The sequence below is a fragment of the Meleagris gallopavo genome, chromosome 4, assembly GCF_905368555.1.
Source record: "Meleagris gallopavo chromosome 4, MGAL_WU_HG_1.1, whole genome shotgun sequence".
In the NCBI taxonomy this organism is placed as follows: Eukaryota; Metazoa; Chordata; class Aves; order Galliformes; family Phasianidae; genus Meleagris; species Meleagris gallopavo.
The window spans coordinates 46,248,594-46,276,462 of record NC_139407.1 but is presented as its reverse complement, the minus strand read 5'-3'; the positions used below and the strand labels follow the sequence as shown (position 1 = coordinate 46,276,462).

At 46.1% G+C, this 27,869-nt stretch overlaps 4 protein-coding genes and 1 long non-coding RNA gene across 13 annotated transcripts in view; 3 read left to right on the top strand and 2 right to left on the bottom strand.

Annotated features, from left to right (window-relative positions):
• Window positions 1-2,887, top strand: part of SLAIN2 (SLAIN family member 2) — a 33,540-nt gene extending 30,653 nt beyond the window's left edge. For both annotated transcript variants that reach the window (XM_085223200.1, XM_085223199.1), the window contains one exon: window positions 255-2,887. In XM_085223200.1, coding sequence (XP_085079326.1) covers window positions 255-321 — 67 coding nt within the window. In that variant the 3' untranslated portion in view covers window positions 322-2,887. The remainder of the gene's footprint in view (window positions 1-254) is intronic.
• LOC109367356 (uncharacterized) lies at window positions 2,418-16,685 on the bottom strand. The gene is made up of 3 exons (XR_014883155.1): window positions 16,096-16,685; window positions 5,135-5,249; window positions 2,418-4,933 (listed from the first exon to the last, which is right to left on the bottom strand). It is a non-coding gene; the product is annotated as an uncharacterized LOC109367356 (long non-coding RNA).
• Window positions 13,521-15,249, top strand: SLC10A4 (solute carrier family 10 member 4). Its single transcript, XM_003205828.5, has 3 exons — window positions 13,521-14,040; window positions 14,192-14,402; window positions 14,538-15,249. Exons 1-3 carry the CDS (start codon window positions 13,661-13,663, stop codon window positions 15,051-15,053), a joined length of 1,107 nt encoding a protein of 368 aa, XP_003205876.4. The 5' UTR covers window positions 13,521-13,660; the 3' UTR covers window positions 15,054-15,249.
• Window positions 15,579-20,237, top strand: ZAR1 (zygote arrest 1). 2 transcript variants are annotated; one of them, XM_085223209.1, is made up of 4 exons: window positions 15,579-16,378; window positions 16,446-16,538; window positions 16,604-16,678; window positions 16,754-20,237. In XM_085223209.1, the coding sequence occupies exons 1-4, from the start codon at window positions 15,614-15,616 to the stop codon at window positions 16,895-16,897; spliced, it is 1,077 nt and encodes a 358-aa protein (XP_085079335.1). In that variant the 5' UTR covers window positions 15,579-15,613; the 3' UTR covers window positions 16,898-20,237. The 2 variants fall into 2 exon arrangements, with proteins under 2 accessions (XP_085079335.1, XP_085079334.1); XM_085223208.1 differs by having other exon boundaries at window positions 16,604-20,237.
• FRYL (FRY like transcription coactivator) overlaps window positions 19,635-27,869 on the bottom strand; it is a 155,214-nt gene continuing 146,979 nt past the window's right edge. For 5 of the 7 annotated variants that reach the window (XM_085223190.1, XM_085223189.1, XM_085223184.1 and 2 more), the window contains 5 exons: window positions 27,524-27,592; window positions 24,675-24,692; window positions 23,637-23,747; window positions 22,101-22,297; window positions 19,635-21,749 (listed from right to left, as the gene is read on the bottom strand). In XM_085223190.1, coding sequence (XP_085079316.1) covers window positions 21,491-21,749; window positions 22,101-22,297; window positions 23,637-23,747; window positions 24,675-24,692; window positions 27,524-27,592 — 654 coding nt within the window. In that variant the 3' untranslated portion in view covers window positions 19,635-21,490. The remainder of the gene's footprint in view (window positions 21,750-22,100; window positions 22,298-23,636; window positions 23,748-24,674; window positions 24,693-27,523; window positions 27,593-27,869) is intronic. The other 2 variants (XM_085223185.1, XM_085223187.1) reach the window with 1 other exon arrangement.

Here is a 27,869-nt window from a genome sequence, read left to right as displayed (position 1 = left end):
ATTTTTAAATTTGCGTTCTTGCAGAGTACAGTAAAAAATGTTTTCTGATTGTTTTTAGGCAGATTTCTGGTGGGATAATTGCTAAGATCATAAACTGAAAAATACTTTGGAGTTTATGTTAAAAAAACTGTACTGAAGAGAAGCAAATGAGTGAAGTGTATACTTTATTTTAAAAATGTTTAAACTCTTATGTATTGTAGATGGAGACTTCAGCTGTTATGTATGAAACTGAAAAATATCTCCTTTTCTTTTAGATCATTACCTGCTCCCAAAACCTACAGCAACATGAAAGACGAGAGTTGGAAAGATGGCTGCTATTGAACTGCAGAGCTTAATGCAAAGTTCCAGTGCTCATGGATGCTTCCTCACCAGGCTAACACACAGCTTGATTCTACAGACTGTTCGGATGTGACTTTTGGGATTTGTATGAATTCCAGACCTCTCTGTCTCTAATTAGCACAAGCTGGCAGAGATTATAAAGCAGCACTTTAATGACATCTAACATCAGATGTTTGGTGATCATACAATCACTTTCACATTAAATTGCTCTCAGTTATGTTTTGTGGGTTTTTTTCTTGCTTGCTAAAATGGGTCAATTTGAGCATTTATGACACTGGCCGATGTCTGGGCAAGAACCTAACAAATGCCAAAGAAATGCCCATCTTGAAAAACAGCAAGTACAACAATCACTTAGATTTTCCAAAACATCGTCTTCAACCTATTTTAATTCAACAGAAAGGTTGGTAAATATGTACTATTGAAACAAGACTACGTTGATATTCTGATTGCAGACTGCTACAGTGCTACTGAAATATTGCTGTTAACAATTGAATGAGATTCTCATTAGGGAAAGTGGTACATACATCCTTCAGGAAGAACCAGAAGCTACTCTGGAAGATTAGGCAGAACAGTAATGAGTAGCCATGGCTTTCATTAATGCTAAAGGTTTGAATGTAGCAGACGTACACAAATGCAATAGTATAGATTGCATCTTTCCTGTGTTGATTTATCAGCTTTACATGCTCTTATTGCTTGATTGCCAAAAGGGCTTAGCATCAGTTGTACAATCTTTCTGACCTTAAAGTTCCTGGCTCAGGAAAGATGGCCTTTGCTGTTGTAGCCACATTTTGAACACATTACTCGCAATTTAGGGAAAACATTTTTATAGCAGGTTTCCTTAAAAAGGAAGAAGCAAGTAGTAATGTTCATTCATTCTAATACCACACCACTACGCTTTGCAGCCTGGAACACAACTGTAAATGCTGATAGTAGAGGAGAAGGAAACACAACTATGCACTTGTAACATACAAATTTTAAGGTAATGAGTTGACTCTTGATGCCAAATGATATTCATTTAGGTGATGTTCCATGGTATGAGGGAGTTTTCTGTATCCTATTTTTTTACTTTCATCCATTTCTTAAATTGGTTTATTTTAAATTGTAAATATTTTTACAGAAGATATTTCCCATGTAAGTAAGTGTGTTTTAAATATGTACTTTGCCTTACATATGTGTATCTTACATTACTGGTAATAGAGTATGAAACCTGCTATGTCTGTTTACAAGCTCTTAAATTTCTCCTGTGGCTCTGACTTATTCTAACACTCACGTTTTTCTCAAAACAACTCATTTATATAATTAGCATTTGAACCATCATTTTCTGTTTCAGAAGACATCATACAAACTCTTGTAACTAAGGTCATATTTGGTGGGACAAGTTAAACGGAAGGGATTTTGTTTGAAGCTTTTTCAGTATGTTGGATGTACAGTCAATGAAATAATGAAATGTAAATGGTATCCTTTGTGCAATGACTGACAAACACTAAAAGTTGGATCAGGCAGTAGATAGTCTTCAGCCCCTGAAGTACCTGAGTTTGGAACTGCTGGTGTATTTTGACTCCCACCAAGAGAGTAACCCACCCTGAAATCCACACACTTGAGTTTTAGGCTAGCGTCTGCGTATTCCTGGATAAAAAGCCATGCAGTACTACTTGTGTTGGAAGAAGCCAAACAGAAAGTAGCAGAGATTGATTTGCTCTTAATTACTCAAGCAGCTGTAGGCAAGCTATGGATTGATGAGTGAGTTCACACTCCAGACCAATATCTGTGCTGAGACTTTGAAATTGGTATCAAAAATACTGTAATTCACAAGATTTCAGCAGAAGTCACCTGCTGAAACAAGCTAGTCTTGCGTCACTGGCACAGACAACGGATGTCATTAAGTGTCTCATGTAGCTATTAAGTAGAAGAGATCAAATGCACCTGTTCCCATCAAAGACTGAATTTTTAACACGTCAGCATTTTAAAAAGCAATGCTGCTTCACTGAAAAAAAAGATTATTTTTAATTGGTGGATTTTATTAAACACCTTAGTTGACTTTTAAACTTTGAAAGTCAGTTTAGATGACAGTATTGGGGTTTTACCATGGATGCATCAAACTGTTTTGTAAGTTTCCTTAAGTAATTTGTTACTTGGGCAAATTCAGCTTCAGTTCTTAAGCATTCTTTCTCTGCTGTTCTACTCCCCCAAAATACAACAAACAGCTTCCTGAAAAGACAGACCATCTGTTTACTAGAAAGCCTTCGTGCATTACCAGTTTATTGATATCAGGAAATCATGGGGCTCTGTGTTTAGAGATTTACTGCAGAAGTGTGGAAATATGGATTTGATAAACTAGTGCCTATGATTTACTTAACTTATGTTTGATATAGTAGTAAGGGTTTTATGAATGTGGATTACTTTTTGTGCCAACAGCTCGGAATTGTTGTATGTATGTAGGCAGAAAGACTCATTCTGCTTCCAAAGTTATTTAATTTTTTTTTGTTTGAATGTTTTTTTTGTAAGTGTTAAAGTGTAAAAAAATATATAAAATATTCTTACCACAAAATACTGCCTTCATCATTATTCTTATAGCAAACTGTTTATGAAGTCTTCATGTATTTATAGGGTGGGTTTTTTTTTTTTTTTTTTTTTTTGTTTTTTAAGAGGTTTTTGTTGGATTTTTTTGGGGGGGGTGGTTGTTTGTTGTTTTTTTTTTTTCCCCCCTCCAAGAACTATATTCACTTCTTCAATCCTGAAGATCAGCTACTGCCCCTGTAGTTCATGAAGTGAGTACAGTGCTGTTATTTGGGTCTGTGATTTCCTCAGTGAATTGAGGTACTTTTGCTGTGCTCAGAGGCCTCTGCTCTCTAAGTACAGTGTGTGATTCAAGTAACATTCAAGGTTGGAAAAGACCACTGAGATTATCCATCACCCCATGCCAACTAAGCCATGCAGCATTGGAGGACATCTGCGCAGTTCTTGACCTCCAGGGATGGTGACTCCACCACCTCCCTGGGCAGCCCATTCCAGCCTCACCACTCTTACTGACAAGAAATTTCTTAATATCCAACCTGAACTTCCCATGCTGCAAACTTAAGGCTATCATTTCTCGTTCTATCACCGTTACCTCAGAGAAGAGGCTGATCTACCACCTCACTACAATATCCTTTTGCATCACTGTACAGAACTCAGGTCTCCCAAGCCTCCTCCGAACTAACGAGCTCCAGCTCCCTCAGCCACACCTGATAAGACTTGTGCCCCAGACCCCTCACAGCTTCCTTGCCCTTCTCTGGACACACTCCAGGGCCTCAATGCCTTTCTTGCGCTGAGGGGCCCAAAACTGAACAGTACTCAAGATGTTGCCTCACCAGTGCTGAGTACAACAGAACTGTCACCTCCCTGCTCCCACTGGCTGCATTATTTCTGATACAAGTCAGGATGGGCACCTGGGCACACTGCTGGATCACATTCAGCCAGCTGTCAGCTAACACCACCAGACGGTTTTCCTCTGAGCAACTCTTGTTGCTACCTAAGGGTGGGAATCAGCACTTGGTCTTACTGAAGCTCATACAATTGGCCTCAGCCCATCAATCCAGCTTATCCAGATACCTCTATAGAGCCTTCCTACCCTCTGGCAGCTCCTCACTTCCTCCCAACTTGGTGTCATCTGGGAACTGAGGGTGCACTCAGTCCCCTCACCCAGATCATCAGTAAAGACATTAAACAAGACCAGTCCCAATACTGACCCCTGAGGAACATCACTCATGACCATTTGCCAGCTGGATTTGATTTATCATCACCCTCTGGATCCAGCCATCCAGACAATTTTTTAGCCAATAAAGAGTGCACACATCCAAGGAATGGGCTGCCAGCTTCTCTAGGAGAGTACTGCAGGGACAGAGTCAAAGGTTTTACTAAAGCCTAAATAGATTACATGAAAAGCTGTATTCTGAATTTTCAGAATCCCAGTGATTTATGTAAGTCTTTAAGTGCAGAATCTGCCTTTTATCTTCACAGGATTCATGCTCACTTCAACAAAAGAAATAAAATTCTTATTACAAAAATTTGGGAATTTATGTAGAAAATTGAGCAACCTGAAAGTGTATCCAGTAAGCCTCTGTTCAGCTGTTAAGATTTACCTAGTTCAAACACAAATGCCTTTATGTTATAACTGTTAATACGTGGACAAGAAACTGGATATATGCATTAAGAACAGTACAGGCCAACAACTCTCCCAACCCATTGCTTTCTGTTATCTTCTCCCAAGCAATACTGCATGCTTGTACTGTATCTTCTGTTCTTTGCAGCTTTGGTTCACACAGCAGCAACAAGTTTGCTTTAAATTTGGTAACGTGCATTTTGCTACAACACAACATAAGCAATAGCCAGCATGCTCTTCCACACCTTGAATCATTAATACTGCCGTTGTATTAAAGATGGTTGATTGCAGTAGCTGGAAATCATTCAACTTCATAGCTGTGAAATCCATGGCCCTTTGAGCAAGATGTCTGCAGTAACCAATGTTCAGGCTCTTCACAGGCCTTTACAGTGTTCTCGTGGAGGTGCCACATACAAATCCACAGCAAAAACACAGCTGTCAGATTCAGTAAGCCTGTTTCCATAACACAAATGCCATCCTTTCATCATGTCAGCATTAGAATATTTAAGCTGGGCTTATTTCTACATGGTAAACAGACCTAGTGTGATTTGTACAACAAAATTCAACCAATGAGACTCACCATGTATTCCAGCATAGTCCCCCTGGTTTGTAATTAAACATCCAGATCAGAATGTTTTCCCCGAGGCAGCTTACCTTCTAAAGCAGAGCTGACTTCATTCCTCCTGCCACTTGGATGTGAGCTGCTCCTTCTCTTTGCCTTTTGGTTCAGTAATCAAACATGGTTTGCTTCATGCTTCTTCAGGAAAACCTAGGGCAGCATCAAAATCATAGGCAATTCAGTTGCCTTTTCCACATCTCTCCTAGTAGGTTTCTATAATAAACTCTTCTGTATTAAACTTACACTGAGCATCACGATACTGCCAGCACTTAGAATAATACAAACATTGAGGTTGGAAAAGACCACTAAGATCACCTAGTCCAAAGGCCAACCCAATACTCTATGCCCACTAACTTACATCCCTCAGCACTTCATGATTTCAAAGGGAAGAGAATATTTTTTCCTCCACAGTTCTCTCACACTGCAGAAAGGCATGAGCATTTTGTGTCAGTGGTCAGAAGCATTGGGGCAGGTTCTACAGGACAGCGCACTACCCACCTTAAGCTGGGCTGGGGAAGGGAAGTAAATGTGAGTGGGGCAGAAGGCTTACGCTGCTGCTGTCTGTTAGTGACTGCAGAGCACTCCATTGTGATCATTTGAAACTTCTACTACAAGTATTTCTGAGAAAGAGAAATCACAGCAAACTTCATTAAATACAACAGCAATTTGTTTTTAGTTCTGCCTCTTGATCTGTAAGAGCAGAAGTTTGTTGTTTGTTTTGGTTTTGGTTTTTAAGCCTATTAAATTAAAAGTGTGAAGTTAGATTGCTTTAAGTGAGAAACAAACAAGACAGAAAAACTCATAAAATTACTCATGAGCACTGGCCGTCCTCTAGCACAAGGCTGACACCTGCAGGCAGTCTGACCACAGCTTTGGGCCAAGAAGGTGAGGCTGGGATGTGGGCACTGCTTCACACAGAACTTCAGCACAGTGAAGAAACCTTTCCCTCCTGAAGCCTTGTGTTAATCCCTGGTTTGCAGTTCAGGAACGGAAAGGAGCCAACGTTCCCTCAGGCTCACGTTCCCTAGAACTACTCATTTTACAATGGGATCCCCAGTCCCAGTGTCTCACTCAGTCATTCCACACATCGCTGCCTTCACATTGCACAACAGCCGCACTATGACTGCACTGTGTACTGCAGAACAAAGCACAGCTGTGATGGTTACACTTACTTACAGCTCTTCAGCAGAATTAAAAGCACAGGTAATAGAAGTGACTCCCTACCCGCAAAAGGGGTTTTCAGCACCCTCAACTTCTGTTGCAATCAGTTAATTACAAGGTCTCTACAGATTAAAGTTCTGTATCACTCTTCCCCAGGCAGGCTCCCAAGCCACAGGCAGGCTTCCAGGCTAAACTAAGAGCCGTAGTAACCCTACACTGAAGGTCAGACTGAACTGTAGGCATCCTTAATCATTGCAGGCCAGTTGAACTAGAAAGGCTTTGAAGGCCCCTTCTGCCTCAAGTGATTCTATGATACTTTCCTCAAAGTACATCTCCCAGGTGTTTTGTTTCCTTTCAGTTAGTATCACCAGACCAACCCATACATTCAACTACAAAAAATTCATTACCTAACAGAACTTTACTCACCTCTCTCTTTTAACCCTAGCTTAATACAGCTTCTGCTCACAGCATGCTCCAGTAGCAGCCAGAATGCTGATAGGAGAAAGCAACAAACTAAGCTCTAATGGAGAACTTCCAATTCAGAGCTAGATACACCACCCCTCCACACAACCTGCTATGTGAGAAGAGCTCTCTTTATCAGAATGAAGCTGGGCAAAACAGGTGCTGCTCATGACACATCTTCCTGATGCTCCTCCTTGAGAAATGCAGTTTCATTGAAGCAGGTGCTGCCATTTAGAGCCTCATGAGGGATGAAGGAGTTGGGGAACATTGGGCAAACCCTCTGCCCCTGCCTTAGCCTCTGAGTTTTCCATGTATCTCTGCTCTTACACACTGATGTGGAGCCCAGCAGTCATTTATGTTCATCCACCCCCGGACTGATACAGACACAAACGCTGCTAATGCTGCTTTAGCTGACTTGAATACAAAGGAATTAGGAAACCTTTGCCCTGATTCCATTTCAAGCAGTGCCTGGATATCAGTGGCTGCAGTGTTGTGTCACTGCTGTCACCTGGCTTCAGGATCAAAGAATCACTAATAACACTGGGCTGCACGAGACCTTCCTCTGGTTCCCTGCTCTGCCACACGCTGCTGGTGATGTTGATGTATTTTCCTGGCGGCTCAGCTCTTTGTCAGCACCCTGTGGCTGGGAGGGGGGGGTGGGCACTCTGCTATTTAGAGACAAGGGTCAGCTGTAGGCATCCTCTCATCTGTGGCAGCGAGGTGAGCTACAAATGGAAATCTGGTCAACATCTGTTTATAAAACCAAATGTCACAGAGCAGATAATGTCTATTGTAAATGTCAGAGTTGATAGAATTTTTTTTTCTTTTTTTTTTCTTTTTTTTTTTTTTGTGGGAGTGGATTGGTGAAAATCTTAGCAAAGATTTGGTTCCTGTATTTATGCTGCCATTTACACAGGCCTGGATCAATGCTCGGCATTGCCTAGGCTGCACTCTAGGCACAGAAACACTGCAGGACACCAGAACCTGTGTTGCACTGCACCCAGGCCTGGCTCAGTTCTCCTGATCAGGAGCTGGGCTGAATGCCTCCACTGCAGAACTAACTTATAAAAAGCAATGCTCATTGTTGGGCTTAGACCCCATAGTCTTTGTGGGAGGCACTGCCCATGTCTCAGCACACTGCAAGCACTCCCATCCCACATTTCGGTGCTGTTCCCCTCCACCAAGCTTTTCATTACCAGAATGTCTTCTTTACCAGTGTGTTCCCACTTCCTGCATCTTTCTCATTATGAAGATAATTAAATAATATTAATTACTGATGTGAATCACTGAAATTGGTCTATCCATAATCTCGTGATAAAATCAAAACAACAGAGAGATCACATTTATGGACCCCTCCACTCTGCCTTCAGCCCTTCCATTGTACTGTCTGGCTCTGATGCCTTTGTCACTCCGACAAGCACTGTTCAATTTCCTAATTTTGACCTCCTGTTTTCTCTCCTGCCGCACTTGGCATGAGAATCGCCTCTCCCACACAGCACTATGACTCCATTCAAAACAGAAAAAGTATCATTCAGGGTCCCTTTCCTGCACTTCACCTTTTATCCTTAATCATTAAGGTTGGAGAAGAATACTAAGAATATTTAGTCCAACTGCCAACCCACCACCTCATGCCCACTGACCATGTCTCTCAGTGCCACATCTGCATGTTCCCTGAACACCTCCAGTGATAGTGACCCCACCACCTCCCTAGGCAGCCCATTCCACATTTTTGGAGAATAAATTCTTCTCCCGTCTCACTACAACCTTGTTTCAGGTCATTCTAGAGAGCTCAAGTCGCCTCTGAGCCTGTTCCAGACTGAACAATCCCAGTTCCCTCAGTTGCTCCCCATAAGACTTCTGCTCCAGACCCTTCACAGCTTCCTTGTCCTTCCCTGGACACATTCTGGGGCCTCAGTGCCTTTCTTGTGCTGAGGGGCCCAAAACTGTCCTCAAGATGTGGCCTCACCAGTGCAGAATACAGAGGGACGATCACCTCCCTGCTCCTGCTGGCTGCGCTGTTCCTGATACAAGCCAGGATGCCACTGATCTCCTCGGCCACTTGGGCACACTGCCCACAAGACCTGGCACTTGGTATTGCTAAAACTTATACAAATAACTCTGTAGGGCTTTCCTACCCTCAGGCAGATCCTCACTTCCTCCCACTTCGGTGTCATCTACAAACTTATTGAGCATGCACTCAATCCCCTCACCCAGATCATCAGTAAAGACATTAAACAAGACTGGCCCCAATACTGACCCCTGAAGAACACCACTCACGACCTGTTGCCAGCTGGATTTAACTCCTTTCACCACCACCACCACTCTCTGGGCCTTAGGATTTTGGCAACCCAGATTTACTCTGGGCTGTGAACGAAGCACCCCACCTGTCCGGACAGTTGCTGATGGGGGCTGTGCGTCTGTCTGCAGCACCTGCCTGCAGCCAGCAGTGGAATCAGCAACCCCAGGGATGGAACACTGCTCTACGCTTCTTACACAATACCTGCCTGGCACCCCAACACAGAAACAAAAGCCTTTGCTGACCCAAATCACCTTCCCGGTGAATCAGCAGGGCACAACATCCAGAATGCACTTCCCTGACCACAGTGACACAGCAGTCCCACTAAGATCACAGGATCAACATGAAGATTGTTTGGGTTATTAAAACAAGTCTCATCTCACCAAGGTTTTAGAAGAGCACATGCACTGTGTGTCAGGGCTCTTTTTCATCAGGTCAGTGTTCAACACTCTCTAGTAGGAGTGTTAAGAGCTTCCCATTGTGTGTGAGATTTATTTCTTCCCATTCTCCTGAGACTTCTTTGTAAATCAATGGAGATTTAATTTAGGTAACAGCACACCTGGCTTGTGGTCTGGCCTTGCTTTGTTCATGTGCTGATCAGTGCCACAGATATCCATTTTCATTATTCTGTAAAAATCTGGCAGTGGGACAAGGACCATTTTTATTCCATGTTTATGCAGCTTTGCCGTAGGAGCAGCAGTGCCAATGACAGAGGAGTGTAGAGGGCTCTGTGCCATCTGAGGCAGAGCAGTGCTGCTGCTGTTGACCTGTCCCATGGGCTCATCTCCAATCTGAAGAAAGCTTCAGCAGCAGAGGGCTGGGATTCGTCTTTAGGATGTCTTTCCTCAATTAAATTAATACTCCATGTAGCAAACAGTGCTGCAGGAGTCTTTAAATTCACTCCTGTATTTTTTGACATTCAAACTGTTCTGTAGGACGATGCAGTCTCAGTGTCATTTACTCTGACCTGGCTTTAAAAAAACAAAACCAAACCACAGCCCATATTTTACAGGCACAAGACGACATTTATGCGCTTCACCTCGTATGATTTATGTCCCTAAGTGGGTTTGGTTCCCGCATAGGAAATGAAGTGGGGCTTCAAGCCTCAATGGGAAACAGAAGCCTCTAACCCAGCTGGGTCAGGGCCAGGAACAGCACCTCCCAGCCCACCACCATTTGTCACTTTGCGCACATCCCATCATCAGCACGCTGCAGTCATCTCACTCTGCATAAGCACCTACAGCACAACGCGTTTGTGTTCCAACCCCCTCAGCCCCCTGCCCTAGGGCTCACCCTGGGTTGCCAGCAGAGCCTCGCAAAGGCAGATCTGTGCCTGCAGCCTGGCTCTGAGCTCAGGGGTGAGCTTCAGAGGCAGCCCCACCATCCCCAGCCCTGCCATCCCCAGCTCCGTTGTTCCCTGCCCCTGCCTGGCTGGGCACAGAGCTAATTCCGGCTCCTCTGCACTGAGACGTGCATTAGTCATCCGGTCATTTATTTTATTATGCCTTTCATCGTGATGCTGATAGTGCTCCCACACGAAAAAAAAAGATCTCAGACAGCAACAGAAGGCAGCAGTGCCTGAGGCAGAATGATTTCCTATTTAAACTCAGGTAAAGGTATCTAACGTGCAACACGTAGTTGCAAACAAAAAATGTACTAAGGCAGCCTCCAAACACACACTATTAATATCTATCTATTAATATTTACAGCTGCAGGGGTACGACCGCCTCAGCAGATGTCCATCAGCAATCCATTTGCAGGATTAGACCTTCTCCCACGGGCCAGGAGCCTGCCTGTAATGGGATGGCTGGCAGAGGGATCTGCCTCTCAGCTTTGGAAGGTGGATCACACATTGTTAGGACACTCAGTCCTAATGGTGAAATATTGGAACACAGCGACCTGAGCCCCGAAGTACTTCATTTGATGATTAATGGGCTTGAGGTGCTTTAAAAATAACCATGGGGCACACCAAGTACAACAGTGGGGTTTATTTCAACAGTAATTTCTGCCCTGGACTGCTAACACAGAACTGCTCAGCAGGTCTGTGATTAAAAGGGAGGAGCTGCCCGCAGCCACGCAGAGGAAATGCAGCAGGCAACAGGGACACAAAGGAGATCGACAGCACAGCAGTGAGACTCACGCTGCTGCATTCAGGTCGTGGCCAGATTCTTCCCTACCGCACCACCTCAACTTCATAACAACACTCCGAGGTTACGAATGTCAGAGCACTTCCCAAGGAGGGAATAAATAGAGTGTGGGCAGGATTCAGGCACTGGTACAGCTGCCCAGAGAGCTGTGGGTGCCTCATCCCAGGCGGCATTCAAAGCCGGGTTGGATGGAGCCCTGGGCAGCCTGAGCTGGTTGCATGGGGGTGGAAGTGGGTGGGCGTTAGCATCCCTTCCAACCCAAACCAGTGTATGGTTCTATGATTTGAAATAAGAGTCTGAGGGAGAACAGAACAGAACTGTAATGAATGGGGGAGGTCAAAGAGGAGAAACGCTTCCATGGGATCTCATCTGCACAAGGAAGCAGCATGGGTGCTGCACCCAGAAACCCAAGAAACAGGTTGTGAGGCCAGGCAGCTCCAAGACACCAGTGCAAGACAAACCAAAAGAAGGGAAGTCCCACAGCAGAAGAGGCTGCAGTGACTGGGACACGTGGGCAAGGACAAATGCTGCTGGCTGCTGCAAATGGCCCCGTGGCACATGAGGGGATGCTGCCATCATCCTGCCACTATGCCTCTGCAGTGGCTCCCAGGAAGGAGGGCGGGAAGCAACACATCTGGTTCTCTCAGCTTTTGCCTGAAATATGACTGGTTTGGAGTAGGAATAATGCCCATTCATCAGCACGTCCTGACCAATGTCCTGGGGGTGCAACCTTCCCTCTTGAAAGAGGCAACAAGAGCCACCCACTCAGAGAAGGCCCTGCTTACTCAAGAACCAGCCAACATGGCCTTTTCAGCACAGCCGTGAAAGAACCATCAAAATCACCAGCAAGACCGCATATTCGTATCTTGATTCCTAGCTCTCCAAAGCCACAAGAAAAAACCACTCTGGATCCATGTTATAAGTAGCAATGAACACATAGGTCTTGCTGTTCTCAAGGCCCAGAGATCTCTCCCCGAGGCCTTTCTTCTCTCCTCCACTCTCCCATCACTGCTCTACAGACTGCTCAGCACCGACAGGTGCAGGGCACAGTGCTTCTCACAGGAGCAAAGCATTTCAACAACAGCTCCATGCGCTGTGCTGAGAACTCAGTGGCTGAACGAGCAGCGAGGAGGGCTGGGTCATTCCTTACAGACCGGTCAGCACTGCTCACAGCACGCACGTTCCCCTGCAGAAACCAAGCCCCCTCTGTGAGTAGTGTGAGACAACACTATTCACCGCGGTTACAAACAGTGCACAAGTAGCTGCTCTCTTTCCCGCTCCTTGCTCTCACCACCTTTCTGCTCACCCGATTTTCAGCAGATGGAATAACGAGGAAGAAGTTGAGAATAAAAGACGACGGCTTTTATCTGCCATGTCTTTAACACGCCAGCAGTCGATGCGGCGCTTCCTGTGCTGCGGGCAGGCAGTGTGTGCCCCGCTCACAGCAGCAATCAGCACAGACTGAGGCACACTGCAGTGCCCCGTGCACGGGTCGGGCTGCAGCCTGCATCCTCACAATGACACACCATGCCAGCCCATGGCCAGCTGCAGAGATGATAACCACCACACTAAGTGCCAAGCATAACATTTTTGCACTGCTCCTGATGTGACAATACCAAGGTGCTGCCAGGAGGGGGGGAGCCCACAGCTGGGTTATCGTGGCCTCCTCCTGCTGCCCAAGGGATGTGCATACGTTATGACATAGAATATCTGTCCACCACCACAGCCAGCCTGGGCAGTGACAGTGGCAGATAGCACCCACACCTTCTGGTTGAGTTGCTGCACTGTGCCTGCATGCCTCCAGCAGCAGCAAACCATGGGGCACCGCAGCACGAGGACGGTGCGATAAGGGAATTGAAGCCAAGCACCGGCAGCATGAGGGAGAGAAAAAGATTCAGCAGTGTGACGCTTGAAGCACATCCCATACAGCGGAAACACTTACAGTTTGGAACATTCAGCCCAAGAAAGTCAACCTGGCCCTGTGCTCTCCTTGGCCAGCAGCGTGGAGCACAAAATACGAATGAATGAGCTGCAGAGTGCTGGGTCCCATCGGGCTGTCCAGCGCCGATGACGCATCCCGTGCTCTCCTTCAGTTAACGGCAAGGAAACGAGCGCGGACGGAGCAACCCTGAACCTGGCAACATCCCTGGGCGCCTCCTGCCAATCCCACCGGGACACCCGCAGCACCCAGCAGCGCCCCGAACTCCCACCCCCTCCTCCCCTCGCACCAGCGGGAGATCTGCGGAGGGTGCCCCCAGCCCGGGCGTCCGTAGCGCGGCGCGGTGCCGCCGCCCCCCGAGCGGCTCGGTGCCCCCCCCCAGCCGTTGCGGGCCCTGCCCCCGCGGGAGGAGGGCGGCGGGGCCGGGGGCGGCGCTGGCGGCCGTCGGGGCTGCGGCGGAACACCGCCCCCGAGAGCGGCGGCAGACGGCGCGGAGCTCTGCGCGGGCTGCGGGCGCCCGTCACCCCCGAGGGTCCCGCGGCCCCGCGGCGCGCCCATGGCCGGCTCGGAGCAGCCCCCGGCGGCGGGCGGCGGCCCCGACGGCGGAGCGGCGCCGGGGGCCGCCGAAGCTCCGGGGGAGCGGCCGCTGAGCCAGGGGCTGAGCGTGCTGGTGGGGCTGGCGCTGTGCGTGACCATGCTGGGGCTGGGCTGCGCCGTGGAGCTGGGACAGCTGGGGAGGCAGCTGCGGCGCCCCGTGGGGGTGCTGCTGGCGCTGCTGGGGCAGTTCGTGGCCATGCCGCTGGTCGCCTTCCTACTCGCCCTCATCTTCGCGCTGGACGAGGTGGCGGCCGTGGCGGTGCTGCTGTGCGGCTGCTGCCCCGGGGGGAATCTCTCCAACCTCATGTCGGTGCTCGTCGACGGCGACATGACCCTCAGGTAGGCACCGGGCGCTGGGACGGGACGGGAACAGCGTGCAGCTCGGCCCCGGACCCCGATCCTACCACGGGCCGGGGAGGACGGGAGAGGGGGGTGTGTTTAGGCAGCTCCTGCCCCGATACGATCCGCTGTACCTTTCGCTCCCCCGCAGCATCATCATGACCGTCTCCTCCACGCTGCTGGCGCTGCTCCTGATGCCGCTGTGCCTGTGGCTGTACAGCCGGCCCTGGATCCACACGGCGCTGGTGCGACTGCTGCCCCTGGGAGCCGTGAGCCTGACGCTGGGCAGCACGCTGCTCCCCATCGGCGTGGGGGTGCTCATCCGCTACCGGTACCCCCGCGCTGCCGACCTCCTGGTCAAGGTAAGGGCACAGCAGCGGGCACCGGAGTGGCCATCGGTGCAGTGCAGAGGTTCTGAATGCACCAAGTGAGGGCAGAGGGGGCTCTCATGCTGTTAAACTCACAGCCCTGTGCCGTTTCTCGCTGTCTGTGGCCAGGTCTCGCTGTGGTCCCTCTTAGTGACTCTGGTGATCCTCTTCATCCTGACTGGCACCATGCTGGGGCCCGACCTGCTGGCGCACATCCCCGCCTCTGTCTATGCCATCGCCGTGCTGATGCCGCTGACGGGGTACGCCCTGGGATATGGTTTGGCCACTCTCTTCAGAATGCCCCCGCACTGCCGAAGAACGGTGTCGCTGGAGACAGGCTGCCAGAACGTTCAGCTCTGCACCGCCATCCTCAAGCTCACCTTCCCCCCGCAGCTGGTGGGTGGCATGTACATGTTCCCCCTGCTCTACGCGCTCTTCCAGGCAGCAGAAGCGGGGCTCTTTGTGCTGGCCTACAAGGTGTACGGCAGAGACGGCCCCAAGCAGGAGATGCTGGGCGAGGAGGAGGACACAGACATCTCCTACAGGAAGCTGAAGGAGGAGGAGGTACCCGATGCCTCCTATGGCACGGTGACCACTGAGGAGCTCGGTGCTGCTCCAACTGAGACGGCACAGACAGCACTGTAGGCAGATGCTGGGGTGGCAGCCAGGGCCACGTGCTGTTGTTGAGGTGACGGTGTGGTGTGAGCCATGCTTGTGCTGGGTGCGCTCACTCGGACTCTGTTGCTGTTCCAGCTGCTCCCGTCGTACAAAGTGACGTGTGTTTATTGCCATCACTGGTGTATTTCCTCAAAAGTATATATAAATAAAAATAATAATAAAAGAGGAGAAAGTATCACTGCCGCACAACCTAGTGACGGCTCCTCTCCGTGCAATGAGGCTCCCGTCCGCCCGAGCGTGGAAGGAGGAGCGCATCTGGAGCGGCCGAGGGGCTGTCATCTTGCACGCGTGTCTCCACGCTCCCGTCGTAAAGCACCGTGCTACCCGCGGCCGAGCCCAAACCAAACCCGCGTTGCGGCCCACTCGTCGCGCGGAGGCAGCGCGGGGACCGCTCCTCACAGCTCACCGAGCCCCGCAGGCGGCCCGAGGCCCCCGGCCGGGCTCCAGGCAGGCGCCGTCGGGGCGTGGGGAGCCGGGCCCCGCCCTGGGGGTATTTAAGGCCGCCCCCGGCCGGCCGTCGGGGCGCCATGGCGGAGGACGCGATGGAGAGCTACCTGTACGCCGCCTACCCGCCCTACTCGTACCGCTACCCGCCGCCCAAAGGCAAGGGCGGGGCGGGCGGCTGGCGGCCGCGGGCCGGCTACTTCACGGGCTACGGGGAGGCGGCGGCGGCGGCCGCGGCCGAGTACTTCGACAACTACCAGCGGGCGCAGCTGAAGGCCATCCTGTCGCAGGTGAACCCCAACCTGACGCCGCGGCTCCGCAAGGCCAACACTAAGGAGGTGGGCGTGCAGGTCAACCCGCGGCAGGACGCCTCGGTGCAGTGCTCCCTCGGGCCCCGCACGCTGCTGAGGCGCCGGCCCGGCCCCGCCCCGTCGCGACCCCGCGAGGCGGCCCCGGAGCCGCAGCCGGAGCAGGAGCAGGGCAGCCCGGCCACCATCAGCACCCGAGCCGTGCGCTTCCCGCGCACCGTCGCCGTGTACTCGCCCGTGGCGTCCCGCCGGCTCACCGCCTTCCCCGAGGAGCCCGAGCCGCCGCCGCGGGAGCCCGAGGCGCCCCGGGAGCCCGAGGAGCCGCCGGCCCCGGCGGCCGTCGAGGAGGAGCGGCGCGAGGCGGAGGCGGTGCGCGCCAGCTGGGAGAAACCGCCCGAGCGCGAGGCCGCTCCGCTGGAACAGCGCGGGGCCGCGGCGCCGGAGGGGAGCCGGGAGGGGGCAGAGCCGCGGGCGGAGGAGCCGCCCGCCGCGCCCGAAAAGCAGGAGGCGGCCCCGGGCAAGGCCCGTCTGCGCTTCCAGGTGAGGAGCGGGGCCTGGGGCGGGGGCCGGGCGGCGCGTCGCCCTCGGTAATGGCCGTCTCCGTCAGTTCCTGGAGCAGAAGTACGGCTACTACCACTGCAAGGACTGCAACATCCGCTGGGAGAGCGCCTACGTCTGGTGCGTGCAGGGCACCAACAAGGTACGTCCCGTCCCGCACGGCCCTCGCCGCACCCCCGCTCCCGCTGACCGCCTCGCGCCCCGCAGGTGTATTTCCGTCAGTTCTGCCGCACCTGCCAGAAGTCCTACAACCCGTACCGCGTGGAGGACATCACCTGCCAGGTAAGCACCGTTCCCCGTCCCCCCGGGCCGCTCCGACTCCCCCCCTCCGCTCCCGCTGACGCCGCCTCCCCGCAGAGCTGCAAGCAGACGCGCTGCACCTGCCCCGTGAAGCTGCGCCACGTGGACCCCAAGAGGCCGCACCGCCAGGACCTGTGCGGGAGGTGCAAGGGGAAGCGCCTCTCCTGCGACAGCACCTTCAGCTTCAAATACATCATCTGAGGAGGGGGGTTTTGTTTGGTTAGGGCTCTTCCAGGGAACTGCAGGCTAGGCAGGTTGTTTTCTGTTGTAGTTGGTTGGGTTGGGGGTGGCTGGGAAAGCTGCGAGTAAAGATTTGGTGAAGCCTCTGCTGGTCAGGTGGGGCTGTGCCCGATTTGGGGGTGCGTGTTGAGATTTTGGTAATTGTGTAAGGGAAGAGCCCGCAAATACTGGTTTGCAAATTAGTGACAGTCTGGGCTGCTGCCAGCTCAAGGCTGTGTGGAGTCTCAGACAGGAAAGAACGCTGGTTACTCATCCTGCATGCGAAGCTCAACTTCTTGGCATCAGGCTGACATCCACTGTGGGTGGCGGAGCACATCGCAAAGAGGGCCATGGCGGTACTCAGTCACTGTGCACATTGGTGTTGCAGGGCTCCTGCCCTGCTGTTCCTCTCTGGAAGAGGCTGAGAATGACTGTGTAGAAGTCAGGCTGCTGCCAGTATGGCTGCCTGGGCCTGGCTGAGCTGGTGTTGTAAGCTGGGGCCACGTGCTGCTTGGGTGGTCTTAATTTGTCTTCAGAGGCAGCTGTCACTGACTGATGGTGAGGGAGTTTTTGATGTTACACGCATCAGGTGAACAGAAACTTTGGGCTATTGGGAAAAGTGCCACTTCAAAGGCTCCAGGTGACCTGCATCTGCCCAGCTTCCTTCTGAATCTGCAGGTGCCGCACAAAGAGATGCGCACACGGTGGTGTGTGCTTGGGGTCTGCTGCCTTCATCAGGGAAGGAGCAGATCACTGCACATCTGGGATGGGGTTTGCAGCTAGAGGTGATGCACTCAGATTATTTCTGCTGTTAGGGTGAGGTCTCTATAGGGATGAGCATGTTTCAGTGGTGCTATGCACATCAGTGCACTACAGCAGTGCCACCTGCACAGACAACTCAGGGAAACCTGTGTCCCACTACAGTCTACCTCATAGCTAAGGAGTTGGGTAAACAATGGAGAAATGTACTTTCCTGAGAATGCCAATAAAGCTGTTACCTTTGAAATTAAGCACTACACTTAACTGGGTCTTGTGGAGAACTCTAAGGTGGCTTTCTCTAGAGAAGAATTGATTTTACTCCACCAGCAGGAGTGACTGAAGGGGAGCAGTCTGTCTGTGTGCTGCTGTCATAGAGGCTGTGGTATGGTGAGGAGGCAACTGCTGTCCTTACCAGTAGTGAATGCCTGTTGGGGGACAGTGTTAATGCTACAGCTCCTCTAGAACAGACATAGCTCATCCTGCTGTCAGTTCCTGCATTGTGTCCCTTGAACTTACTGGAGTATTTCTGTAGTTCTGTAACTTAAATCTTTTGCAGTAAGAGTACAATGTATCACCAGCAATTAATTGCTCAGTAACTTCATTTATGCATGCTTCACTAATTACTATAAAAGCATGGTGTGTTCTAGGAATCAATCTAGGAAAAAAATCAGAGCAGAGTGCTACTGATTTTTTTATTTTTTTTATTTTTTCCCCACAGCAACACAAGTTCTGTGCCATATCAAGTGTTAGGGCAGCTAACAGAAATAGCATTCAGCTCTTCCTATGCATACAGCTCTCCTCCCAAGCATGGCTTTGAGGACTACTTGCTGTGGAGTTACCAGCAATAGCCAGAATGGAAATGCAATACACCTGGGAACTGTGATACCCCCAGCTGTCTTGGAAAGCACACAGCTGGTACTGAGAGCCCAGCTGATCTTCAGGAAAACTCCCTCAGTGGTGAAAGAGGGGCAGGCTGGCCCTACCTGCTGCTGCGAGGTCCTGGGGTGTGGAGAAAGGGGAATGCAGCAGGCAGTGCTGTTAATGGTGTTAAACAAGCTTGCCTTTGTGCTGTGCTCATTCCTAGTGCAGCAGTAGCTGTGAGTGTCACTCCTCTAACATAAATATATTCACTGCTTTTATTGATGTACAGTTCTGCATCCTTTCCCACTTTACTGCTCTGTCATGTCTTTGACAGCACATGCTGTGGTGGTCCCTAGTTCCTCAATTCAGCGGAAAGAAGGGAAGCTGATGGTGACCTCTGTGATTATGCAAAGCAGAAAGGAGCAGACTTGTCAGCTCTTCAAAGATATCTTGAGCGTGCGCTGCACAGCTTTCCCATGAAAAGGTGCTTTTTGCAGATGTTAGCTCTGATAATACTGCACTCAGTGCATCTTAAAAGATGTCAGACGTTGTGCCAGGTTTCAGACAGCCTTCAGTACGGCTGTGTTTAGCATGCTGCTGGCACTGGGTGAGAATGAGTCATTTGGGAAGTGGCAACCAGCAAAAAGAGCAGCGCTTGGCATGGCCCGATGGCCTCTTGGAGAAGGGGCTGTGAGCAGCCAGGAGCGAAGGATGGGACTTTGTAAGAGAGAACAGGTGGCACAGCGAAGGTCTGGAGGTGGTTCTTAAAGCACAGTGAAAGGGAAGTGTGCAGTAAGAAGAAATACCCAATCATTGAGGAACTATGATTTATGCTCGGTAGGGTAGGTACCAATTTCCAGCAGCCATTGTAAAGCAAGGAAGATGTGTAACTGAATAACTATATGCAGAAGTTCAGTTTTGAGGAGTCTTACAAATTCTCTTTACGTTATCAGAAGATGCCTGGGAAAATGCATGAACTAGACATGAGGAAAAAAACAGGAATATGGGGTTCCCATTCTTCTGTAGTCAGCATTTAGCTTAAGTACTTAAATGCTCCTAAAAATATATGAACTTCTGGCTTGTAAAACTACACAAGATGACAGATACAATATCTTTTATTTTTACAAAAAAAAAAAACCTGGTAAAAGATGATGTAAATAAAAGTGTAATGCGCCACTAAATGTAACTACTTATCCCCCTGTAAATACTTATTAAATAATTAAGAACACCAGCTACGGTACCACAAAACCACCAAAATAATTCAATTTTATCAGGAAAAAAATACAGTGATTATGGATGTGCCTTGACCGGTTACAGAGCTTGTTAGGATAACGTAACTACTGTCAGCAGCCCAACAGTGTGCACAGTGCCTTCAGGTAATGCGCTTCAGTACAATTAATTACATTTCTAGTGGGGTCAAATTCCCCCAGAAAGGCAGAGCTAAGAATTTCAGTTCTACATTCTAAACTCTAGAATTAGAGCCCATTAAAAAAAATCACAGTGGGTAAGAGATGTATATAAAAATACTGGGCGTTCCTTTCAAATCACAGGAATCGTGGGACTACATTCTTTTTTTTCTTCTTCTTTTTCATTTTTTTTTATTTTTTTATTTTTATTTTTATTTTTTTTACAAAATGCTGTTGGTTTCAACAGAATCCAGTTTGTTTTATGCTACAGACTTTGACACTGAACTAGAAGAATATTGCCTGTTTGCATGGTTTGGGAGGCAATCCTTTTGTCTGTATAGTCCCAATTCCTTAGGCTTAAGTTGAGCCACATATGTGCATTCAGACTTTCTGTTTGAACCCTGCAGGCTACTCAGACTGCAAGTCATGCACGTGACTACCAATAGTGAGAACTCCCCTTCCCCTCAGCTTTATACACCTAATGTCTTAACAGTGCATTGCACAAATTTACAAGAAAAATACTGGTTTTGCACTATACAGTTTCTAGAATATTTACAGAATAAAATAAGTTAACTTCTAATGAGAATTGCTGATGGGCAGCATATATCTTTAATATACATTTTAAAGTCTCTGCAGGCAGCTACTTTTTGGTTAGTTGTTATCAATATTTGTAACATAAGCACTGATCAGAGAACTGAGCAGCATTCCAATAAAGTTAACAGATATATTATTTCTTTTAGAAACACTGGGAAATCCCAGTTTAAAATATTATTAAATGTCCTAACATTTACACGCTATGAGGATTAGATCTAATAAAATAAAATTTCTTCAAAAATAATCTTGCAGCTCTTACAAGCATGCTCTGAGACCTCATTTAACAATCATCCATACCTCCAAAAAACAACTGTCACATAGCCATACATACCAACTCACACACATCGTTTCCTCGTTATGGACACCAAAATAAAACACTGAGAAGTCAATGGTTTTTGCAGTCAGAAGCCATCCTACTCGTATTCGACCGCACTCTCTTCATGATGCTGCAAAGTGTCTCATTAGGTATCAGCTGATGATTATATCTACTGCTGCTGAAAGCCAGGGAGCATTGCAGGTCTTCAGCCAAAATAAACCAGCCTTGATTTTAGCCTCATCCCACCTGCAGTATTGATTCAACATTTAGAGGCTGTTACTGCAAACACCATGTATAGTTCTGTTACAACAGAAAATAATGCATATGTATGCATTACATGTAAGCCCTTTTCCTTTCATGTAGGTTTTATACATACATTTAATTAAAAAAAATACTACTGCCACACAGCTACTGTGTAGAAAGAGCAGTTAAGTAAGATGTTAACTTCAATTTTCAGATTCTTTACTTCTGAAGAACTAAGTTCCAGCTGTGATGAAAGTGGGTCATTTGTCAGGATTGCTGGAGTTTCTTTTTTGTGGTTTTGTTGTTGTTGTTGTTGTTATTTTTGTTTTAAATGAAAGGTGCTCAATAATAGTCAGAAGCATCTTCAGTATCAGTTCTCTTCTAAATGACAGCTGTTCAGAATCCAGTGCTCACAAGACTGACTCCTGGTTTGATTTTCCCTAGAAGGTGATAGGATTGCACCATGCGTAAAGACTCTCGAATTTCTAGATTAAGTTCCATCAGCTTTGAGCTGGCCTCAGACATATCCTGGTTGGAGCCCACTACTGCAAAGCTCCCAGTCTGACCAAGTGTCTGATGACGGAAATATATGTGCAGCAGTGTTTGGATTGGGTCATCTTCCGAACTGCCAAAGATGTCGTGGGGCCAAATGGATCTGTGGGGACACAATTTGCATTTAGACATTACATTTTTTTTTCTTTTAATTAAAGTATTCTTAAAACGGGGATCTGAACGGAAGATATGGAAATGCAAGAGGAATGTTTTTTCTGTAGTCCTTATAGTTAACAGTGTGATTTTTCACAAAGCCGAATTCTAAAGAACAAGTATTCCTACAATTGCCTTCTTTAAAATCAAAAAATGCCAATGAACATGCAATAATTAATCAACTGTGCTTGTCTTTTTCAGTAAGAGTATGTAGCAATAGCTGAAAAAAATGGAATAGTGCCTATCCCTGTCTTATCCATTAGTAAACTTTGGCCTGAAAGCATAATCCTTATGCACTCACCTGAAAGCCTTGACCTGTGCTACAGCTGACACAAACTCCTTGCTTCTCAGGGCTTCAATGAGGGAGTGAATCGCTGTTTCTGTGCTAGCTTGGGAAGCTTCTGCAATTTCAATTTCTTCGATACCACTGTCAGATGCAGCCTCAGCCTCTTTCAGACAGCTCTCCAGAAGAGCAAGTTCCTCAGACATGTTTATGACCTTAAAGAAATACAAAAGCAAGCTTTTCTAGTTTAAATATATTTTTAAGCTTCAGCTGACCAGACACATACATTTTTCCTCCTTGGTAGAATCCTAAATAAGACACAGAAAAAGTAATCCAACTATTTGCTTCAGTTCCTTATACATACAGCCAGCTTAATGGCCCAAGTATGTATATCAGGTATTTCAGCTTTCCCGGATGAAATTTCCATCTTTGTCGGTTCTTTAAAATTTGTTCCAAAAAGTACATTTTTCTTTTCACATCACTTAACAACGATTAAATTGATATGAAGCATTAAACACTTTGGAAAGTACAACAGAAATTGTGTTGTTACAATGACAACCTCAACATGAAGAAAAAATCTGTAAGAACTCACAGCCCAGCAGAATAACTGTAATTCAGATAATGTACATAATGCCATCTCTTGCTTTAGCTCCAGCATTTAAGTAAAAGACAAAAGCATGCTCAAAACAGGATTCTGCAGCTGACTTCAGAATTCAGACTGGTGTGATGCTGACCTTCCATGACATTCTTCATACAAAACAAACTCACTCATTTGCAGCCCTACAAAAATCTGGAGATCTAAGTGAGTAACATGCGTCATTTTTTTCCTAAACAAAGACTTCCACTCCTCTTCTTTGTTTTCCTCCCCACTACATCAAGCAAGACTTTTTTCTTTTAAAATGCTACCTCTATTGCATTACAGTCCCGGTGGGAGAATGTCGAGAAGATTATTAACATTGTTAACAGTGTAACTCATTCAGATAAACTCGATTAAGATCAGGTGTGCCACGTGTGCACAGCTGAATGACGCATTTTGCTTCTAAAGTTAGTACACCTCGAAATCAGCCACGAGACATCTAGCATGCATTGCAAACTACACACAGGTTGGGATTAGGGTTGAGGTGAAACTGAATGGCAGGTGGCATGATGGAGTTAAGTGATTGACTGGTAGTAAGTCACTGTGTTCCTAACAGGAAGCACTGGGGTGATGGAAAGGGGCTTCATCACAGAACTCTGCTGGGTGAATTTGTTGTAGCTTGATTAGCAAACGCCAAGAGTGCTGCTGAAATATTTGAAGTCCTCATCGCTGGACTCCCTGCATTCCTGCCAAAGAGCTTTCAAGCTGTACAAAAATCAACACTGATAATTGTACATCTCAGAAAATTCCTGCAACTTCTACTTAGATCTGTCATTAATTAGCTACAGAGTAGCAGGGTACCCTCCTGCAGTTTTTGAAAAGATATCCTGCTGAAAAACGCGTTACCAAAATGTACTCAAAATGATTTGGCTTTAAAATGTCAACAGCAAGTAGCTAAATGGCATGATTTTCATTACCTCTGCTTCTTTTTTGATTGTGTTTACTTGGCTGATAAGTTTGCAGTAGGCTTGGAACAGAAGCAGCAACTGGAAATGCAACTTGTATAGCCTCCGACATAACTCCAGTTCCTACAAATGTAAACAATGTCATTAGATTCACAAAGTGCTGAACATCTACTGTCCAATACGAGAGACAAATGACAACTTCAGTATAGAAGGTGCAAAAAGTAAAAGTAGTTATTTGGTTACTGTTATGAAAATGCCAAAAAGATTTGCAAGCTAATGCAGCAAGAAGCTAATGAAAAGCAAATGAAAGCTTCATTCAGTTCTATATTTATAGGTAGACTCTCTCACACAGGTTAAGAGTTCAAATTTTAATAAGAAGTTACATTTCCAAATGGTAGGAAACAAAGGGATTCAAAATGCATTATAAAATGTCATGTTCCCAGACAGAATATCATAGATTGTTTACTTGATATTAATACTGCTTTGAATTCAAGACCTAATACAAAAAAGTACTGTTGTGACTGTTAAGTACACCATCTTTCATAACCACTAATATAAATAGGTAAACATAGTATATAACCTGGTCTTCAGCTTATAACTGCCTGATTGAATAAGAGGGAAAATAATTCCATTCTTGAATGTACGAATGTTTCCTTTGTGAAAGGGTAGCTCTGTTTCCATTTTAGAAAATATCACATGATATCATCTTAAAGAAATGAAACAGCAGCATTAACTTGTGCACTGTCTTGTTTTAATTTTTATGCTTCTGAAACTGTTTGAGGTGCAGGTAGTGCTAATACTGCTTTACATAAAGACATAAGAGCTAATTCTAATGGAATAATCTTCTATAAGGTTCTACTTACTACAGGATTCTGTTATCTACAGAGAACCAACAGTTCACTGGGTTAGATGATGCAGAAATGAAGCACACAGCATTTTTGTAATAGTCTATGACAGGACACCACTATGTCACAAATGGATGAGACAAATGGAGACCAGCTCGTTGACTGGCATGGTTAAATATTCGATAAATCAAGAACCATCACTTACTGCTAGAATTTCCATTTGCTAAGCAAGATGAGCAGGTCACAAAAATACAAAGAAAGAAAAAAGATCAAGAATTAGTGCAGGAAATCATTTTAATTAGGGTAAAAGATGTCCCAGGTAAAATGGAGAATGAAATACAAGTAACATGCTCCAAATATACCCTGAATGGAAAAAAAATAATTAACAGATTGAAGTTGAATTGCTGTTGTAATTATCAATATAATACAGTGACTTTATTGTCCCACATGAGTACATGAGTAACATACTTCACCTTACAACCCTGCCTGGTCTTTACATATTGTATGGTCTTAAAGGTATGCAAAATTAGAAATTCAAAAGCAGGTCTGAACATCTGTATAATCTGTAGAATGCTTCTTACTTTTCTGCTTAAGCAGAGGTAATTCTTTTTAAAATTGGAGGTGCATGTGGATTCTGAACTTTTTAAGAATTTGTGTTAGGAAATTCTTTTTGCTAAATTCAGTCCTCAGGTTTTCAACACCTCACTGTGACAGTTTTGTGATTTAATTGCTTATTTTTTTTTTTTCCCCTCCCAACAATGTTTGAAAAAACAACAAATACATTCTTTAGACTAAGTAAGAAACTTCTGTGCTTTGTAAAGCACTGTGCTGATGACATTTAAACCATGTTCAATGGACGCATGTATGAAGATGGAATCAGCATCTGATTCTAACAGGCAGGAGCAATTAAGAATTACTAAGCACACATCTAATTACTAGGTGTGTAATAAATTATACACCGCATGCTTAATGGACTGTAAACATTGTGTGGTTTTGTAGTGTACTTGGTGCTATTATACACATAGCACAATTATATAAGCAAAAGCTTCCAATGCAGTGAACATCTTGAACTGCCCACTTTGAGAAGAATTATTCCAATGGAACACAGAGATTCAGATTTTGAGAAATGGCAGAGTCAGTTTATTTAAGAATTAGTCATTAAGTCCCAGTGTTCTTGTCTGCTTGGCAAGACAATCTTGATTTTCCTACCTGCCAGTCATGTATAAACAGTGTAGCTTGAGTCTAGATGCATTCTTTCAAGCTTGCATGTAAGTACCAATAGCAAAAACTCAATAATTACATTTACTTGCACATCTGCTGGTAACGCCTGAGCCAGAACAGAATTCGTCCCACTATTCCATAGCTGTATTGATCACAGAGCTTAAAATTGGTAAGAAATGGAAGCAGCCCTGCAGCCTTGTGTTTCTGCACAGGACAGTACTTAGGTCTTTTTAGCATTAACCAGTTGACTGGATAGAGTTAGCAGTTCTACACTCCACTCACTTTTTGAAAAATGATCTTCTATATCTCCATTCCATCAAGCCACTATAAGCTTCTGTGAGTAAATACGTAACTTACGTAAACTGCATATGTTTATGAAGCAAAATAACAAGATCCATCATCCTCAATGGATACTACATCTTAAAATGATTTTAACTGAAACTGCAGTGCAAGGAATACACATATACACAAAAAGTTTCCAGCCTGCTTTGTAAGCTAGAACAGAAACAACAACCAGAGCAGGTCTCCACAAACAATCATTAAGAACTGGCTGCACAGCTCCTGTTCTGAGGTTGTCTTCAAACACAGCTGAACTGGAGAGGAACAAATAAAACTGCCTTGCTCTGACTGATGCATTCTCTCCATACGAGCTAAATGAAAGTCTGTGTGTTGCTTTCCCAACATTTCTTAGTTTGTCTAGCTATATAATGGGAATAGTAATATTTACCTTCATGGTAGTGTCTAAACAGTTTCTTAGTGTACATAAAGCAACATTCCAATAATGGACTGAAATACACAGATGCTGCTTTTTAAATCAATACGTAGAACATTTAGTGTGCTGTAGTACTGTGTTACTACATAGTGCCAGTCACTACACGAAGACGTGAACCAAGCGTGAAATATACAGATGCTGTGCTTGTAGGCAAAGCAAAAAGCCTCTCACTTGGTAGTGAGTGTGTGAATAATTATATTTTGCTTTAACCACGTTAAACGTCTTTAAAATACTCAACCTCAATGTGGTAAACACATTTCAGTACTCAAAAATTCATATACATTTTGTGACTGGACTTAAAACAAATTTTATATAAAGTATATATGAGACTAAATGTAAACTAAGGAAGGAACAGTTCACGTACACAGTGGAAATTTCTGTTGCTAAACACCACATTTTCAGCAGCAAAAACATTACCAAGTATATCAAGGAATAAGAGTTCCAACTGAACTGAAGTCCTAGTCCACTTTAGGAAAAGTTATCACTCGCTTTAGCAATTAGTAATATTAAACAGAAACACTGTCATGCAAATACATACAGAATATCAAACTGATCTTAATAGGTTAATTCACCTGTTGTTATTAGATGATAGTTTGACAAAAGAGTTTCATTAAATTTTTGCCATTCTGCTATACTGTTCCATCCCACCCAAATGGTGGCTCTGAAAAGGTCATACATATTTATATAACATTAATTATATTAAATTCAGTAGAGATTTTTGGCCAGACAGTTTATCTGAGCCTACAAGCAGAATGCTAATCTTCTTCTAGAAACAGCTGTACCAGTAAGTCCACTTTTCTGCAAAGATGGTATCTAGTCTGCTTATCTACTCAGTGTTATTAAGCCTAGAACCCAGGACTGGTTGCCAGCTTTTATTAAAAAAAAGCCCATTTTATTAGACCACTGCTTCATAAGAAACTGAGTTTCCAGAAGATTACATGATAACTGAAATGAAAAGCTTTTCATATGTTTCTAATCTCTCTTGCAAATATTGGAGTTTTTGTCCAACAGATCTGCTTTTAAATCTCATATCCAGAGACTTGTGAATGAGATGTACCTACCTGGGCATCTGTGTTAGTGCCATGAATGCCATCATCAGTACCAAATGTTCTTTTGCAGTCAGCTAGCCACTGAAAAATAAATACAAACAAGATTAAACATCATTTGAAGTACAGCAAACTGAAAACTGTAGTAAAATTGCTTAAGACATCTCAGTACATCTTTTACATTCTTAGACTATGTAAGAAATCGTGATATGAAATCAGTTTTTATCAGCGTTGTTTCCACTACTGATTTCTGCCATGAAGTATAGCTCTGCAGTTTTTATTGCAGTTTTTGTTGCAAATTTAATGTAGCCTCATTCTTCCAGATGGAGATAGCACACTTCAGTCTAAATACTAATATGAC